Source organism: Solea senegalensis, linkage group LG13, assembly GCF_019176455.1.
Source record: "Solea senegalensis isolate Sse05_10M linkage group LG13, IFAPA_SoseM_1, whole genome shotgun sequence".
In the NCBI taxonomy this organism is placed as follows: Eukaryota; Metazoa; Chordata; class Actinopteri; order Pleuronectiformes; family Soleidae; genus Solea; species Solea senegalensis.
In genome coordinates, this window is record NC_058033.1 from 8597448 (window position 1) to 8615317 (window position 17870).

Sequence of the window (17870 nt, forward strand, 5' to 3'; positions counted from 1 at the left end):
CCATTACTTGCAGCCAACAACAACACCTAGACATTGTTGTTAAAAGTAACACGAAAACCATTTATAGACCGGCTTGCATTAAAATTCACACGTGTGGTGGGGGAGCTGCGGTTGCCAACACAGCCATGGCAGTGGCGCCTGCGCAGATTTGAGTCCTACTGAGCACTTGTAATAAATGTAATAGCTGAATAAATAAACCCACAGGGTCAGAGCATCAGCATGTTGACAGGCAGGCGTCACAGCTTCACTGGCCCCGATGCTCACTTCTGTAATTGTGTGGCCAGTATCAGCCTTTATGACTGTGTGTTTTTTGTCTCGCGTTACTAAGAAGAAATAAAGGCAGTGTACATCCCAAAAGTATCCCTTGAAACAGGAATCTCCCTCTCTCTCTCTTTCTCTCTCTGCTTTCTTATCAGTGGTAAACACATTTGTAGTGGCTCTCAGCAATAGAGCTAAAAGGTACATAAATGGAAGCAAAAATGTCAGGGTGTCTGAGTCATGAGCCGATCCTGGTACACTGCCGTGGAGACGAAGGAGCCAGTTCAGGATGAAATACCTGAGTGCTGGACCATCCTGAGAGACAGCCTGGTGGTGGTGGTGGTGGTGCTGGCTGTTTTCTCTGGAAGGTCCCTAGGAGATCACCTTGGTATTTCCTCAATAAGAGCAAAAGGACAAAGCCTCAACTGGTTCCCATCTAGTCCCTGAGTTAAAATTAAACCTTAATACCCCCACAGACCTCAGAAGAGAACACTGGTCTGTTTTCGCTTAATCCTCTCACTACAGCGGGAAAAGTAAAACTACAACTTTACATTAAGACTTTCAGTCTCAGCCGAGATGTGAAGCCCTGTGATCTTGATAGATTTCAACTTCAAGAGGGGAAAAGATACCTAAGAACAACATCCACGTGACCTCAGAGTCCACAACGATCTTAGGCCAGATGTGAAAGTGCTATGAAAAACCTACAGTGTACTACGACCGACACATGTTTTAAATTATTATAATTCGGCAGCAATAAAGGAAAATCCACACGCTGTGCCTTTAGGACTGTTTCTCAATACAATGCATAAGCTGGTTATGTATAATCATAAAAAGCGATGAGTAAGGGGAGCTGGGAATTATGTCAATAGAACTTAAGAGCTTGAGTGTCCCGCCCCCCCACCCCAGATGTCTGATATCTCCTCGCCAAGTCTTAGCTCGAGCTAAATTTGGAAATAACGAGTAATTCAGTGTGTACACTGATGTCTGAAACACTATCTGGTCTCCTCACTGCTCTCTGGAAGCTCGCTGCTAATGATTACTAACACACACACACACACACACACTCCCACAGGCGTCACACTCGGAGTATATGTTTTTGGCTGCATGTCTCGCTCAGATTGGTGGATTTCTCAGCTTCTGACAGAAACTGTCAGACAGCAGCATCTGCTCGCCAGAGAAAAGTCCATCTCTTCTCCGTCTTTTGACTGATACTTGAACTCATGAGTCCGTGACAGTATTTGTCGGGAAGGGTATTGCGCTGTTTACCGGGATCACATACCACAGAGTGAGTGCCGCCGAGGACCAAAGCACAGTATTTTATTATTTCTCCATTTAGAGTCTTAAAAAAAAAAGAAAATAGAAGTGACAATCACAAATGTATAGGAGCTTTTCTGAAGAACTCAGAATAATCCACAATGTGAAGCTGATACACACTATGGAGCTTAACTATAAGTCAATAGTGTGGAAAATATACGCTCCTCTATGAGAATACATTGATTAACTTTGATTACTAAATCAACCAACAACTATTTTGATAATCGATTAATCGGTTTGAAGCTTTTTTTCGTGATTAAAACAAGATTTCCGATTGTTTAAGCTTCTTAAATGTGAGTATTTTCATCGTTAAAAGTGAATCATTTTGGTTTGACGAACGTCGATCAACAATGTTTTAAGGTTTTCTGACATTTTATGGACCAAACGATTAATCAATTATGAAAACAATCATTAGTTGCAACTCTAGAAATAATCAACAGACTATTGGCACCTGGTGCTGAAACTGTACTGGATCCTGTTTGTAATTATGACATTTTAGCCACGGTGTAAAAAACACAATGGACAAAAATAGGACAGTGACCGAGCCCCGCCGACTGTCAAGCATGCACCACTCCTCTCCTCTCCGAAAGCCCTGACCGCTGTAGCTGCTTTCAGACGGCCAGCGGAGTCCTGACATTCTTTGGAGATTGTTCATGGGGCCTTTGAAAACGAAAATGCTGCTCCAAACATTCTCCTGAGTCATATGTCACTATAATGTCTGAGTGAGCCCCTTGCAAGAAGAATGCAAGCAAGCTTGATTTAAATTTGCCTCCTGCACGTTGTGACCCCAAAGCAAACACCCCTTCCCCCCGCCCCCACCTGGCAGTTCCAGAGTTGTCACCTGTCCAACGCGGGAACTCCTGCTGCGTTTGTTATAGTGTGAGCAGCCAAACTCCAGCAAAAACGTCTGACTTCATGTCAGAAAATGGCATTTGTGGGGCTTTTACTCTGAAAACCCCCCAACAGATCCACTCTGAGGCCCTGACCACACGGTGTACTAATACAAATACCACAATGACACTCACTGTGAGCAACTGTCTTCGTTTTAACAACCACAGAGTAACTGGGAGCTGAGGTGGTTACCCACGTCTCGTGCCTGCATTAATGCAAAGGAAATCTTTTTCATCTCTCGTCAATGATGCATTAATATCAATATTAATGCTCTCCAAAACAGTAATGCCGCCACACTTCAAGGATGAAATGTCCTTAAGATGTTTTTTTTTATTTGGATCTCCTGCAGATTGTGTGAACAGGGATGAGAGTGGGCCGCGTCGCCAGTCCCACTGAGTTGAAACCTGAGCCGCTCGACAGCATCATGTGAAGCATCATGTTGTACCACCAACTGGTACACAAGCACAGAGGTGGCTGTCAGATTAAAAACCAAAAGCCTGGGCTTCAGGCTGTATAAGGTTTAGGATTACCAACAGAAACAGCATGCTGGAGGGATAACACAAAAAAAAACACCCACAAGATTGTAAAGGAAGGAGAGTCGTGCAGACTGCAGATTTTGTGTTATGGATCAGGAATTCTCCGAAAAAAAAGTTACTTTTTCCAGTATTAGTGTGCTTTGAATTTTAATGTCCTCGCTGATGTCGACGTTTGTGATCGGTATGAAAAATGTATCGCTCGTCGCCGGGATGACAGATTTCCCCGCGTTCAATATCTCGCAGCTGCAATGAGCTGGGATTGTTCACGACGGCGAAGAGTCATTTGAAAACGGTCAGGAAAAACAAACAAAAAGCTTTAATGGCAAAGCCCTTTTCACTGAGCCGGATCCTCTGACACTTTGTCTGGTCAGGTTGCCATTGATATACTTCTATGTCAGAGCCACAATAAACCAGAGAGCCCATTAACACAAGATGAATCTCGGCTTTCCTCCCATTACAGCCCAAGGTCAGGCCTTTCACATCCTCCTGCTTTAAATTCACATCTCTCCTCCTCCTTCGCACTGCTGCAGGCAAATGTTAGAAAGCTTTGTGCATCTAATAAATGCTTCCATTCCAGCGCCGTCCCCAAACGGCTCTGCGACGGACTGAGCTCGCATCCCCTGTGAACGTGTTTATCCGAAGGTCTTTGGGAAATGAGGACACCGTGTAGTGTCCGTGTAGCCCTCGTCTCATCCGATGGTCGCCACGCCGCGACTCAAGGTCCATTTATCAACGGTGTCGTAGCGACACAACCACCAGTGGGGCGATTTACCGCTCTCTAGAAAAACATGACAGAGAATTTCCAATTTTATTCCCTTGGCCTACTTGCTGTCAGTGTTTTTACTTTCCTTTATCTCAAGTTTTTTTTTTCTCTCTTAAGGAATTCCACATTTCTATGATGTGTCTTGCTTTTGTACGACAGAGAGAGACCTTGTAAAAAAAAAAAATAAAAAATAAAAAAAAAGTTGTTGGCAACAACACTCCTCCTCATCCTCACACACAAATTAAATCCAGACCCGAGCTGCACCTTGTTTCCCCCCACAGCATTTGAAAGGAACCGCACAAGCATAGTCACAAAGTCAGACAAAGCAGTCAGAATTTGAAGAATCATGTCTTTGGTGGTGGTGTATGCTGATGAAGGGGTTGCAAAAATTTGGATTGTAAGCTGACATTCAAATCCCCACAGGTTCATTCTAATCACTCTGCTGAGTGTGAAGCTTGTTGGCTGTTAATGAACAACAGATCCATTATCTTGATGTTTACAGAGGAATTCTGGAGACAATGCTGGGTGGCGGTAGAGCATATTGTGATCATTTTGGACTGATATTTACGAATATTTTTTTTTTTTGTTCCTGCGGCATTCCAAATACGAAACAATGCTGTTTTGTTTGTCCCACATTTGCCCTTTGCGGCGTGTGTTTCCATTTCTAATATTGCCCTTAATCATAAAGCAGATTATTGGATTACTTGGCAATTATTCGTGCGGCCCGAGGTGGTGGACACAAGCTCATCACCGCTTGCCACAAATGGGGGCGAATCTACCGCTGTTGTGCTTTCATTGAGCAATAGGAGCCCTTTGCAGGGCAAATACGAGATGAATGCTCGCTTTGTGAAAGCCACTGAGACACACCAATTAAAAAGTAGCAGAGAATGTCAACATGACCCACTTTCCTGCCTCTTCTGGTGCCCCTGTTGTCAGCCACCGCGCTCAAACGGCGAAACGCCCGCTCCACATTGTCGTGGCTGTACAGTATTAGCCCAAAAAACCCAGCGATGTGCCCTCTTGCCCCCTAAGTCTGCTGCTGGTACCCCCACCTTCACATACACTGTAACTCAATCCTTTGGCGCGCAGGGAAATGCCTCACTGTCACATCTTTTAAGGCGATCACAACAGGTCTGCGGCGCTGACATTTTGTGCAGAAATGAAAGATTGTGAAGTCAAGTCTGGCGAGAAGCTGTTGTGACAAATCAAATTACCGTGAATAGAGTGACCACACTGTTCTCTCTCTTTTTTGAAATCCAGTGGTTTTGATCAGCTCAGAAACAGATGGAGATTCTGCCGGATTAAGAACACACACACCTATGTATATATATATATATATGTATATATATATATACATATATATACATATACTGTATATATATGTATATATATATAATCTGTATATATATATATATACAGATTCTTATTCAGGTGTTTTGTGTTGTGTAACATGCATATTTTCATTTTTAGCTCAAGGGAGACGAGCTGACCTGCACCTCTCAGGAATGCAGGTCAAACAACAAGTCAAATGCTTGTGTCTCAAATATCAGACCTACTCATGTTCATACACATAAAAGTCAGTGTTTAGCTTTTAGGAAAACCCACTTTCTTGGCAAGAAATGTGCATCATTGACTTTTTTCAAGCGGTGTCCAGCAGGTAGCCAGGCAGTGTTGTTATACTACACTGTTGAGGTGATGTGATCATTCTACCCCCAAATCCCCTTCAGCTGAGTCGTAACACAGCTTTTTTTTTTCTTTTAAAGATCGCTCAACTGCATCCGGATACTGACATGTATGGTTGCAACAATGGCTGCTGCTTATAGGAGTCTAAATCCAGTTATAATTGGTTTGTGTCTGTTGATTTCTTTTTCATTTTCAGTCCTAACAGGGTCCCAAGAGGGTTTTTCACCATACACTTCAGCCGGGCTTTAATAAGACTCTCAGAGAGTCCGCGTTGGTTTAAAGCTGCAGAAGGCAGATCGCTGGAAAAATAGTTGATTGTTGAGTTTGATCAACGGGGAGAACGGCTCTCTGTCCTGGGCTCCTCTCATCCAACGAGCACGGAAAGGCTCATGACAGATGATATTAGGCTGAAAGTCACTGCCGATATTAACACATTAACACTTGTGTTAACACTCCAACTCTCTTTTAGAACGCTTCCTCAGAGGTCATGGTTTGTCCACAAACCAAATTTGTTCACTAAGCAGACAAACCAGGAACTAATCACATTTAAAAATGTAAAATCTGAGAAAAATAAATGTTATGTACACCCAAAAAAAAGGTGACAGATCACAGAGTACTTTAAATACTTTAAAGTGATTCAAATTTCCAGTCCTTGTCCACACCCAACATTCATGTCTGTAAATAGCTTTTTTTAGAACTGCCTCGGATAAGGGGTGGAGACTTGTATGTCAGCTCATGAGGTCATCGCTCTTTTCAGTGCACAATAAGAGCCGAACTTCCTCAGACTGATAAGTACGTGTCAGAGTTCCCGGGGTGAGGTGGCTGACGAGAGAAACATCCACGTCTTTATATTATCCAATTCCACCCCTTCTCATCACGCATCGGCTCATGTATTCAGCGCCTACAAAGTGATCTGCGTATTGCAAATACATTTATTCTATCTTTTATTTAGAACTTATCTGAGTGAGCTTTCTCAGTGGCTCTCTCAGTATGCCGTGGCAAGGACTTCTGGGTAAGAATAACCTCTTATCTACATAAATAATAGTCTTTCTGAGCACAGCGTGCTCCTTTCAAATGAAACTCATCCAGTGGCGGCGCTAAACACACACACACAGGCTTGCTATGCCTCTTAGGACACTGCATTTTAACTTCCATTCATTTTAACAGCAAAAATACTTAACTTAACCACTTCCTCAGGGATGAGGTTCTGCCTCACTTGGACCACTGGACAGACTTGAAACAGCTATTCTTGTGAGGACACTGCATTGATTTCCATTCATTCTGATAAAGTCAACGCTTATATAATGCCACAAAAAGTCCCCAAGAAGTTACCAAAACAAGTGGACACACACACAAAAACTAACAAATGAATGAAACAAACCTTGTTTTTCATTTGAATGTACACATATATATACGGTAGGGTGTGTGTGTGGTTCCGTCGTGGGAATAAGAAAGTTAATATATCTGCAGCCATTTATCAAAGTCTAATGGGAGGTCCCCATCTCTGCTCATCACATAACTTAAATGACTCCATTACCAGGAGCACACAGGGGTGGGGAGCTGAGGACGGAAAGCGTTCCCGAAGGTGAGCATCGCCATCTCCGATTTTAATTATCTTTAAACCCTCGTTTGATTACTGCGCCGACAAAAAAAAACAAAAAAAACACAAACTCTTTCCAGTATCACAGGGAACTTTACTACAGTGTTTCAGATGCAGGGGTTTGTTTAATGACGATGAAAACATGGGACAGTGCGACAGAGACGCACCTGGGACTTCATAAAATATTATATATAATTGATATAGTAATAATAATAACAATAATACTAATGATGGCAGTGATTCAGTGTGTGTATTATATCCACATTAATATTTTATTAGCGTTTTAATACTGTAATAATCCATGATAATTACTTTTTTCATACCGATTCATCCCTAATGAGAGAGTAATCCACAGCCGAGGTCAAAGAGAGAAAAAAAAGTTGGATTTTTGCTCAGCTACACTCACGCCCTGATCAACCTATGACTTTCTGTGCTTCTCTTTTCCTCTCGCTTCCTCCTCCTTCCTTCTTGGCAAGGTGGTCTTGATCAAATTTGAATTTTTTTCTCCTGCACATTAAACAAAGCTGCCGCCACTGCTGCACCACTGATGGGATTTGGGCAAACGGAGCGTTTAACTTCTCATTTCGACACAGTCACGCTTCCCTGGAACTGTCAAGCGACTTTTCACCATGACATCATTACAAGATGGGAACAACCTGACGTTGCTCACCACAGGAGGAAGAGTGCAACACTTTACCAGTGAGTCACACTCTCATGTGAGTGTGAGTGAGTCGCCGTGGGTTTGCCCATGAGTTCATTCACTTTCACTTTAGACAGCTTCCTTTTTTTTCCTGTAAGGTACTTTGTTGTCGATAGGGGAGGGAGTTTGCTGAAAATGGGAGTTCCACTGTACCGACCAACACACACAGCCTTATTTGAGGCTCCAGCATTAGATATGCTTCTCACCTTGACAAAGAGGAATGGCGGGGACTTACCATACGCATTTAACATGGTCTGTTCCTGATCTTTCATTAGCTTCTCTTTGCTCGCTGCGGCAGATTGTGTATCTTTGTTGAAGGTGCAGTGTGTGCTGGAGGAATAATGTGCTGTCTTAAAAGCGAGCCACATAGAGACAGTGTCCGAGCAACATTAACTATGTAACAGTGCACGTTCTGTTCGAGGGAAAACACATTTTAACATTCATTTTTGTGACATAGTTTGATAATGTGTCTCGTCAAGCAACCTATTCCTCAATTATTTGAAGTAGAGCGTTTTACTGACTAAGTTAATTGTCAGCTATTGTATAATTAATTAAGTGGTTCAAGATTAATATAATAAAATATTATCAGATTTCTGTTTCTTGAAAGTGAAGATTTTCCCATTTTCTTTGCTCGTCTATCACAGAAAAAAACTGAATATATTTGGTGCGTGCAGTTTGCAGCGGGACTCTGATGGACGCTCCAGACAATTCTCTCTTAAGGACATGACAACCACTTGATAATTATTATTGTTATTAGAAGTGGCAGCCGTGCTCGTAGGTGGACGTGTTTACGGCGGTAATAACATCTGTCCTTAGTGATCCAATAACATGTGGACAAAGCTGAATACAGGTCTGAGTGTGACATGTTCTTTAATGGAAAGGATGTTGATGCTCTAAGGGAAACATGATCATTTCCCAGCTCTAACCAGGTGATTTTAAAATAGCTATTAACCCTCTTATGACCATCGAGATAATCAGGCCGCCTGGATTTATATTGATTTTATGGCTGTTTTTTTGTATTGCTTCTGCCTCCCATTCTGCTCCTTTTTGCATTACATTACATTACATTACATGTCATTTAGCAGACGCTTTTATCCAAAGCGACTTATAATAAGTGCATTTAAACATTTGGGTACAAATAAGAGCTAGAAGTAAGTAAGAGCTTCAAGTAAACCAAACTATGAAGTGCTAGTCATAAGTGCGACGTATACCTTTTTTTGGGGTTTTTTTGTCGTTGTCGTCTTAGTCGAGGTAGAGTCGGAAGAAATATGTTTTTAGTCAGCGGCAGAAGATGTGGAGACTTTCCGCTGTCCGGATGTCGATGGGGAGCGAGGACAGTGAACAGTCTATTTTGCAAGATAACGCTCAATATCTGGCAGTTATTCAACCGTTTAGGAATACAGTCGCTGGTGAATCTTGTCTGTCGTTCCAAGGGAAGTCCTGAGGGCTAACGTAATGACAAGTATATGGGCGCAAAGGGCGAAAGGCGGGGTCAAAATCTTTTCAAATGGCTGCACTCACTCGTTGTCTACCACTTTATCCTCCACATGACGGGGGGGTAAACATTATACAGGTCACCAGTCCATCACAGAGTCAACACATAGAGACAAACAAATGTCCACTCTCAATTTAGAGTGTCCAGTTATCCTGTCCATGTTTTGGACACTCAAACTCAGAAAGGTCCTTTAATTGCAGGTCCTTCTACACAGCCATGTGGCCTCAAATGGGTTCAAATGTATCGAGTATTCCTCTATGACGAGGGTGAAGTTTACTCTCACAAGCTGTTCCGAGTGTCTTGACATCTTTAAAGTACCAATTTGTGTTTCACGTCCAGACAGTAAATGAGCTGCATGCACAAACACCTTGATCACGGATGAGAGAGAGAGAAAGAGGACGCATAGTCAAACCCATTGTCATTTCTGCCACCACGAGCGCCGCCCGGGGGATTCTTTATTTACTCAACAGTACGTTTGCATTTACATGCCAATGTAGGGGAAAACATCAGAATTAATTAAAGCGACCCACATTTGTTTCTGTGGAGAAAGGGAACTGTTAATCGAGCCGAAGAAAGAGAAGCAGTTAAGTGTAGGACTGAATCACTGTATTAACCCTGGTGCAGAGTTAATGCCACAGCCCCACTCCAACACCAACATTTATTTAAAGCATCTCTCCTGAGTGCTGATAATATCATGATGACATCCTGAGCTCTCTCTGCTCTTTATGATGTCATCGCCGCTGGAGGAAAAAACCCTTGCTTCTCTCAGATGTCACCTTTTTTTCAGAATTTCTATAAAACATGTGATGTATCAGTCACAGTTTTTGAAATCATTTCCCCAGCAGCTCATAGGAGAAGGACTTCCCCTAACCTATTGAAGGAACCATATAAACCTTTGAGCCCTTTCACATGACAATAGCAATAGTTACAGGGGGGAGGGCTGTGGTGGGCTGATGTGCCCCGAGGAGCAGGAGGAGCTAAAGGAGGCGTTCGGAATAACCAAGGAGAATAAAACGATCTGACAGAACGATTTAGGTGGAGCTTCAAACAGACTGTGACCTTTCAGAAATTAGCGACTGGGGTGGTTTGGATGGAGCTCCCAGCCCCACCTTACCCAGCACAGACAACCATCAAGGTATTTTCCCTCCAGTTTTACATGTCAAGGCAGATAGAGATCACTTTTCAAAACACCCTGCCCCCCAAACAAAGGCAATTTTCAAGTGGCACTACAGCACATACCACTCCCATGATCTTGTCTGGCTGTGCTGACTAGAAGCAGTAATGACCCCCTTTTTTTATGTGTCTCCATGGCCAGGGTCATTGTGTTTTCAGGTTGAACGTTGTTTGCACTGCAGGAAGTGAATCATGAGTATGTATCATAAAAAGTCTGAGCAGACACGGATGTAAACTGATGGCTCACTGTTTTGGTTCCAGCCTTATCAAACTTCCTAAACACGACGGAAGCTCTGTTGACATTCACTGCTTTTCATTTGCAGCTCAAATACATTGTTTTATAGAACCACTTGCTCTTGTCCCAGTGCACAAGCATAAGCAGGGAATCTATCAGTTGATTGGTGGTGATGTGCCCCCTTTTCAGCTTACTATATTAGGCAGTTTCTAGTTTACCAACTGCCCAGTGCTTTTGCAAGTCTTCCTACCATCTATAAGCTTTAAAATATTTCATTCTTTGAGCTGGCAGCGCTTTACCTCAGTCTCCTTGTCAGTCCTAAAAATGTACCTGCCATGTTTTTGTCATGTTTTTCCTCTCTGTTGTCTTCTTCTTCTTCTGTGTACCAGCTTCTTCTATTATTTCCATGTCAAAGCCAGAAGGGAGTAAGTGTGGAGCAGGTGTACAGCGCCCAGTTTAGATCCAGTTTAATGTATGCAGTATTAATTCTACTCCCAATCACACTATCTGGATGTGTAAGTCTGCAATTTGAATTAGTAAAAATGTTTATATGTATTTTAAAAGTCTGGTTTGAGTCAGACTAACACATTAATTGTTGTTTTGCTAATGTTTTATAAGGCAGTGATTGATTTTAGAACGTCTACATCATCAGCATTTAACACTCAGAAAGACAGGTTGGTTAGAAACTGGTACACACCTAATTTATTGATGCTTTCAACAAGAGAAAAAGACCTAAGATTAAAGAGAGGAGAGTTTGCTTGACCTATAATCCACAGTTTAAGGCATTGGGTCCATTTCATGGCACATATTTAAAGCATGAGTCGACTAGAATGAATTATAATCCGTGCTCAAAAAGGATCAAAAGGATCGAGGTACAGTAATGGGGGACATTTGTGCTTCAAATGGAAAATGCATCTTAAACAAGATGGATAGCCATCACGCCACTGGGAGGATAAACTTTCTGGCTATGCACCAATGTAGTAGTCAATTATTAACTGGTTGTTATCGGATATCTGGCAGGTAGCAGCTCTTCCCTACAGTATCAGGATCTAGGTCAAAAGCAGATAATATCAAACCTTAAAGTTACATTTTATTCAAAGTTAACTTTTATGAGCCTCCCTTTGTTGCACGGCCTGTGACACCAGTGAGACCATAAAAGAGGGAAAACCTGGCCTGCAGCAGGAACTTAATCCCAGTCCTAGTACAAGCTTTCAGTTACACGTGTGCTCTGGCACTGAATGATCTTTCTGAAAAGTACAAACCTATCAGAATGCATCTCTGCCACTGCTGCTGCTGTTGCTGCATTCCCAGTTTTAACCAAGATAAAGCAGAGAATAAAACAGGGCTTTTGAGTCAGGATAGAAAGTGCAAAAGGCCCTCCCCTTCTCATCATGATGGGAAAAACTTGTTATGCCACTGTGTTGAGATTCTTTGTGTACATCAAACAATGGCGACTGAGATTGAACGGGTGAACAGTTACTTTTTACACTTCATCTCTGTGTACAACCACTGAACCAACAGTGACAGGAGGATAAGTCTCATGTGCTGAGAGACACAGTGTTTGCTTCCACATGGAGCCGCTGCTTATTATTTCAAACAATGGCCGACTAAGTGGTTAGGATGCAAACCACATGGGCAATATGCCTTCAGCAGCTGGCCAAAGGTTCAACTCCCAGTCGGGCGGACCTTTTACTGCCTGTCTCTTCCATCTCTCTAACCTTGTTTCCTGTCTCCTCCACACTGTCTCTAGCCAAACAAATTGAAAAATAAAATAACAGAAAAAACCCGAAGTAAACAAGCAATCTCGGGAGACCGAGTTTGCTGCAATCTGTGTCTTTGTAATGGGAAGATTACAGGTCATACAAATCATACTTCTCGACACAATCCATCCTTCACCGCGCTTGGTTCATGGAGCCGGAACATAATGCACCAAGTGGACCAATCACAGCTGTGAAGCTCTGCCTCGCTACACCGTGTAGTTACATTTCCGTAGGAGGTGCGGGTCGTCCAGAGACCGACGTGTACCGTAGCACGAACGTGGAGCCATGAATCAGGCTTTCAACATGTGGCTTTAGTCTGCACAGTGAATGGAAACAATCTGCATTCACTTTGGATTCAAGTGACTCTGCAGGTTTTTTATCATCCCCTGATTTCCTGCTCCCATCGGCAGTGATGGAAACATGACACCTTGGTGAATGCTCAGAACATTTATTCACATAGTAGGAATAACAAATGCCTGTGTTAGTTCAGCTAAACCGGGCTTTTAATTATACATGTTAAAGTGCTAGTTTAACTGAAATTGTACTAAGTAAAGTCAGCTTTCCCCACGCAGCGGATTTATTCCTGATAAGATCATTTGCTCTCTCATCAACCTCCTCTTCCTTCACTGCTTAAGGTCTTGTGACATATGACGTGATCCGACGCAGCAACTGCTTCGTTGCCTGAATGAATCACCTGACTGGTTCGTGGTCCAATCAGGTGATTCCTTGGCACTGTTCCTCGTGAGTGAGTGTTTTCCAAAATGGAGAAGTTGTGAGCCAAAAAAGAAGAACCCGGCTGGATCCCAAAACAAAAAACACCATCCCACATCATCACCCGCTGCCATAGTTACTACCTACACCACATTTTTCCAGCACTCTGTCCAACAATACACGCATTCACCAATCTTTATCTGTAAATATAACATAATATTCAGTCAAAGCAAAGATCATATTTTTAAAAGCGTGATCAAAGCAAAGATGGTTCAGAACGAAAGGTCTTTGTTTTCTTTTCTAAGTAAAGTAGTTTATCCGAGGCTGCTCAGTGAGTAAAAGCCTCCCGTCCACTTCGCCAGGAGAGGTCACTCTGAAGCTTTTTCGAGCAATTAACCCATTTTCAAAACAATTGGCTCGAGTGGTTCAGCGCTTCACAAAAGCTAGCCTCTCTCGGACCAACAACACATGAAAATATTCCTTTGATGTTCAGAGATTTGTAAGAGAAGAGGACTGGTTTAGCTTTGATGACAAAAATGTACATATGCGCACTGGTCACGGTGTAAAAGAGGCGTTTTTGTTTGTTTGCAGACTTTCTATCAAAAACGAAGAATTTGAAGCGCTTCACCAGGAACATTTGATGCTATTGATACTGACTTCTCCAAACTGTTAACCTGTACATACCCTCAACAGCCCAGCACTTTGCTTTATCCACCCTCATATTAGCCACAGAAAAGCCTTCTGTGGCATTAAAACCCCTAAATCTGAAAGTCCCTTTGAAAGCAGGGGGCCCCCCCCCCCCGCTTTGATGTGTGGACGGCCACAGATCGGGGCTGGAAACCAACTTCTGCTGCTATCAACGCCGCCGCTGCTATCTGTCACTATGTGGAGAATAAGGTTTTTTGTCACTTGAATCAAATATGTGACCGTGACCAAATAAATAAATAAGTGATATGAAACAGGCGCGCGCCGTCCTCCTGCGGAGTCACTGATCCAGAGACAGAGCAGACAGCATCAAGTGACGGTGATGGAACCCACCCACCCTTTCCTGTCAAACCTCCTACCCCACACATACACACACACACAGAGAGAGAGAGAGAGAGAGAGAGAGAGATCCACAAGTGAGACAGGCTGCCTGTCCTCTAGCCGCCCTGACGAAGACCAGCCCCCCAAATGGCTGGAGGTGGCCAGTGACACAGACGCAACAAACAGAGATAACAAACAAAAAAACATTTAGTCTGACTTGTCCTGTCTATAAATGACCCAACACTCTTTCAAAACAAAAGCCTTTCACCCCCTCAGACCTCAGAAAGTACACAGGGTTTATTTAAAAAAAAAACAAAGCCAACACACGAAAGAAAATCCAGAAAATATTTAGCTTCTCCACTAAAGCACGGCTCTAATGAGATGCTGCGTTTATAAACACAGGAACAAGGAGTTATACACGTATAACAACACGGGGTGGTAAGACGATCCTGTGACTGGAGTGACAAAAGTCATTAGACTTTGTATGACGGAGGTATTTCTGGCTTCCCCTCTGTGGTCCATTCAAACACACACACATTATACATACATACACACACACACACACACACAAACAGAGGCTTGGATTACTAGAGAATTTAAACAACCACATCCCTAATTACAAACAAATGATCTGATAGCAGTGACCACTATTTCACCCTGGGGGTGCCAGGAAGAGAAGAGAAGGAGGAGAAGGGAGGGAGGAGGGGAAGGGGGGGTGGATTATTTGTTTAGGCAGGGAGCTGGCTTTATTAAAAGCAAGTGCCCAACACATCATGTTCACATACGAGGAGACATTTAGTCAACATTAAAAGGTGCTACACATTACCATATAGACGCTACTGTAGCACAATGAAGTAAATATTTAGTAATAAATGGTATCCAGCTGGTATAAACTGCACATGCATTAACCTTCACTCTGACTGTGAATATTAGGACGTAGACTTGACATTTTCTTAGTATTATTATTATCATAATAAAGTCAGGGGTTTTGTGTATTCCCCGCAGAATCAGGCACACGAATCCCATGGCTACGTGACTACGCTCAATTATCATTATTATGGGAGCAGGAGCGGGAAGTTCAGGTGAGAGGTGTGCGTCACCCTGCAGGTATTCAAAGTGAGCGTGTGTGTTACAAGCAGGCTTACAAGAAGAAGAAGAAGAAGAAGGAAACAGAAAACAGAAGCTTGACACGTTTTACGCGCTAACGACTTTTACGCACAGAGCAGTAAAAGGTGACTTCCGGGGGTAAAGAAACAGATGCAGTACAGTGTTGGAGCGGCGCTTACCTTGGGCGAGTGTGCCGGCGCACATGAGAGCCAGTAACAGGAAAACAGCCGCAGTCATCCTGGTAATAAAAAAACAAAAAGTCGTTCAGAGGAAGTGAGGAGCGTCTACGGAGGCGCAGTGGAGCCGCTGAGAGTGAGCTGTGCGCGGTGTGTAGCCGGAGGATACGTCGCTGCTGTAGTGAGAGCGGGTGGAAAGTCCAAAACGTAGCCGGAGAGCGCGCTCAGTTTCTGCCTCTTCTTTTGAGTGTGCGAGAGAAATGAGTGTGTGTGTGAGAGAGAGAGCGAGAGAGAGAAGGAGGGAGGGAGGGAGCGCAGGTGACACAGCGAGGAGAGAGAGAGAGAGAGAGAGAGAGAGAAACAAGAGCAGGAGGAGGAGGCAACGCTGGGGCTTTTTTCCGCCTTTGGTGCTGTGAGGTGCTGTCGGAAATCTGGCCACTCTCGTAGCCACGTGAAGGTCATCATAGAGAGGAGGGGATGTTAAAAAAGTGCAACTGTGTGTGTGACATTTGGCTTTGATGAATGACAATACACAAAATGGCACAATATACAATCCAACAACTTAAAAGGTAATAATAGTAATCCTAGCCAGTATGATTATCCATTATCACTGCACAAATGTGTGCAAGGAACCTATTGTTTATATTATTTTATCATTATTTAATCTGTGGCTTTGTGGTCATTTTTGAGTGAGTTAAACGTGCATATAAACTTTGCACGGAGGTCAGGTCTGGCAAAAATGCGCTATTGGCATAGTGCCCGGACTTGTGTGTAGCTCAATGGCTCTATAGCGCCCCCCTAAGGTGAAAACAGAGGCCAAATTGAGTGCCGCCGAATTTCCCGAAACTTGGCGGGAAGATGGCGTAACCCAAGATGAACGGATCCACGATCAATAGGAACCATGGCCTCAACTCAACAGGAAGTCGGCCATTTTTAAAATTTTGCCATCCATTTTGTCGGTTTGCAATGTACATAAACTCCTATGAGCGTGTGTGTCGCACCAACATTGTACAAACACCATTTGTACCAGACACATCCGAGGCTAAAAGTTGTCGAAAGGTGTCCATCGGCGTTTTGGGCGAAACAGGAAGTGCCCTATAACTTTGGCATACATCGACCTTCCCCTCAAAACTTCATAGCTGACCCCGAATACGTCCCAATAACGAATAAAAGTGAAGACTGTCGAGTGAGGTCAGGGAACTGCTGCACTCCCCGACTTGCGTGGGGGACGCGAGGGCCCTTTCATGACTGCGCACGGCCCTAGTTATTAGGGTTCGAGCACAAGGTGCGTAGTACCCTATTGAAATGCAAGGAGCTATTATTATTATTATTATTATTTTATTATTATTATTACACACGACATATAACCTGTTATTAATGATATTAGAAAACAAAAGAGTTGAAGTGCTTTGACAAACAGAAACTCACGACAGAAAGAGGAGCTTCCCAAACTTTAAGACCCTAAAAATGCACACACCTAGATTTTTTTTTTTGTTAAGATATAACGATGAAATTCAAATGTTTTGTCCACATAACCAATGAATAATTACCATAAATAATCATTTCAACTTGCATTGACAGGGGGAAATAACAAAGTTGTAGATGAATTAATGAATTGTTAAATGTGAATAACAACACATTTCATCCCAAATTATCTCTCAATTTAATATTTTTCTCTCCCCGAATGAAGAATATGTTTTGTTTTGTTTTGTTTTTTGAATAATGTGGTAAATGGAAGAATTTTTATTTATACTCCCTTCTGTGGCCCACCTGCAATACCTCCAAGGCCCACCAGTGGGCCGTGGCCCACAGTTTGGGAAACACTGCACTAAGGCAGACAGAGGCATTCATACACCAATGTCAATAACATTCAGAACACCAATGTCAATATAATAAAAGCAAAAGAGTAAACAAAGTGATGAAAAAAACAAAATTATCTAAAAACTAAAAGGTAAAAGTCTGTAAAAATGGGTTTTAAGAGAAGGAAGAAGTAATAGAGGATGTTATCACCACTATTAACTCAATATTTGACTGGTTTTAATCATAAACTGAATATGCAGAACATATTTCATCAGGGAGGTCGTTCCAAAGTCGAGGGGCCCCCAATTGCAAGAACTCAGTCACTTTCAGCTTTGACTTTGGGACGGACGGAAGGCCCCGTCAGAGGATCTAACGCGGGCTCAAATAGGGTCAACCTTTTCATGATGTGGCACAAGCACTAGACCCATACAAGCTTTAAAATATGATCAGTAAAAAAATCTCTGAGTAGACGCTTAAGTCCACAAGGAGCCAGTCGGGAGAAGTCAGGATTGAGGCGGTGATGGCAGTGATGCCATCTGTTCAGAAACCAGAAAGAAAGACAAAACTCACTCACACACACACACACACACACACACACTCGACTGCAGTAACTCATCAACCATTCATATCACTGTGGGAACT

At 42.9% G+C, this 17870-nt stretch overlaps 1 protein-coding gene across 2 annotated transcripts in view; it reads right to left on the minus strand.

The window, feature by feature from the left end:
* Positions 1-15722, minus strand: part of alcama (activated leukocyte cell adhesion molecule a) — an 82466-nt gene extending 66744 nt beyond the window's left edge. For both annotated transcript variants that reach the window (XM_044042189.1, XM_044042188.1), the window contains exon 1: positions 15432-15722. In XM_044042189.1, coding sequence (XP_043898124.1) covers positions 15432-15489 — 58 coding nt within the window. In that variant the 5' untranslated portion in view covers positions 15490-15722. The remainder of the gene's footprint in view (positions 1-15431) is intronic.
* Positions 15723-17870: the final 2148 nt, after the last annotated feature.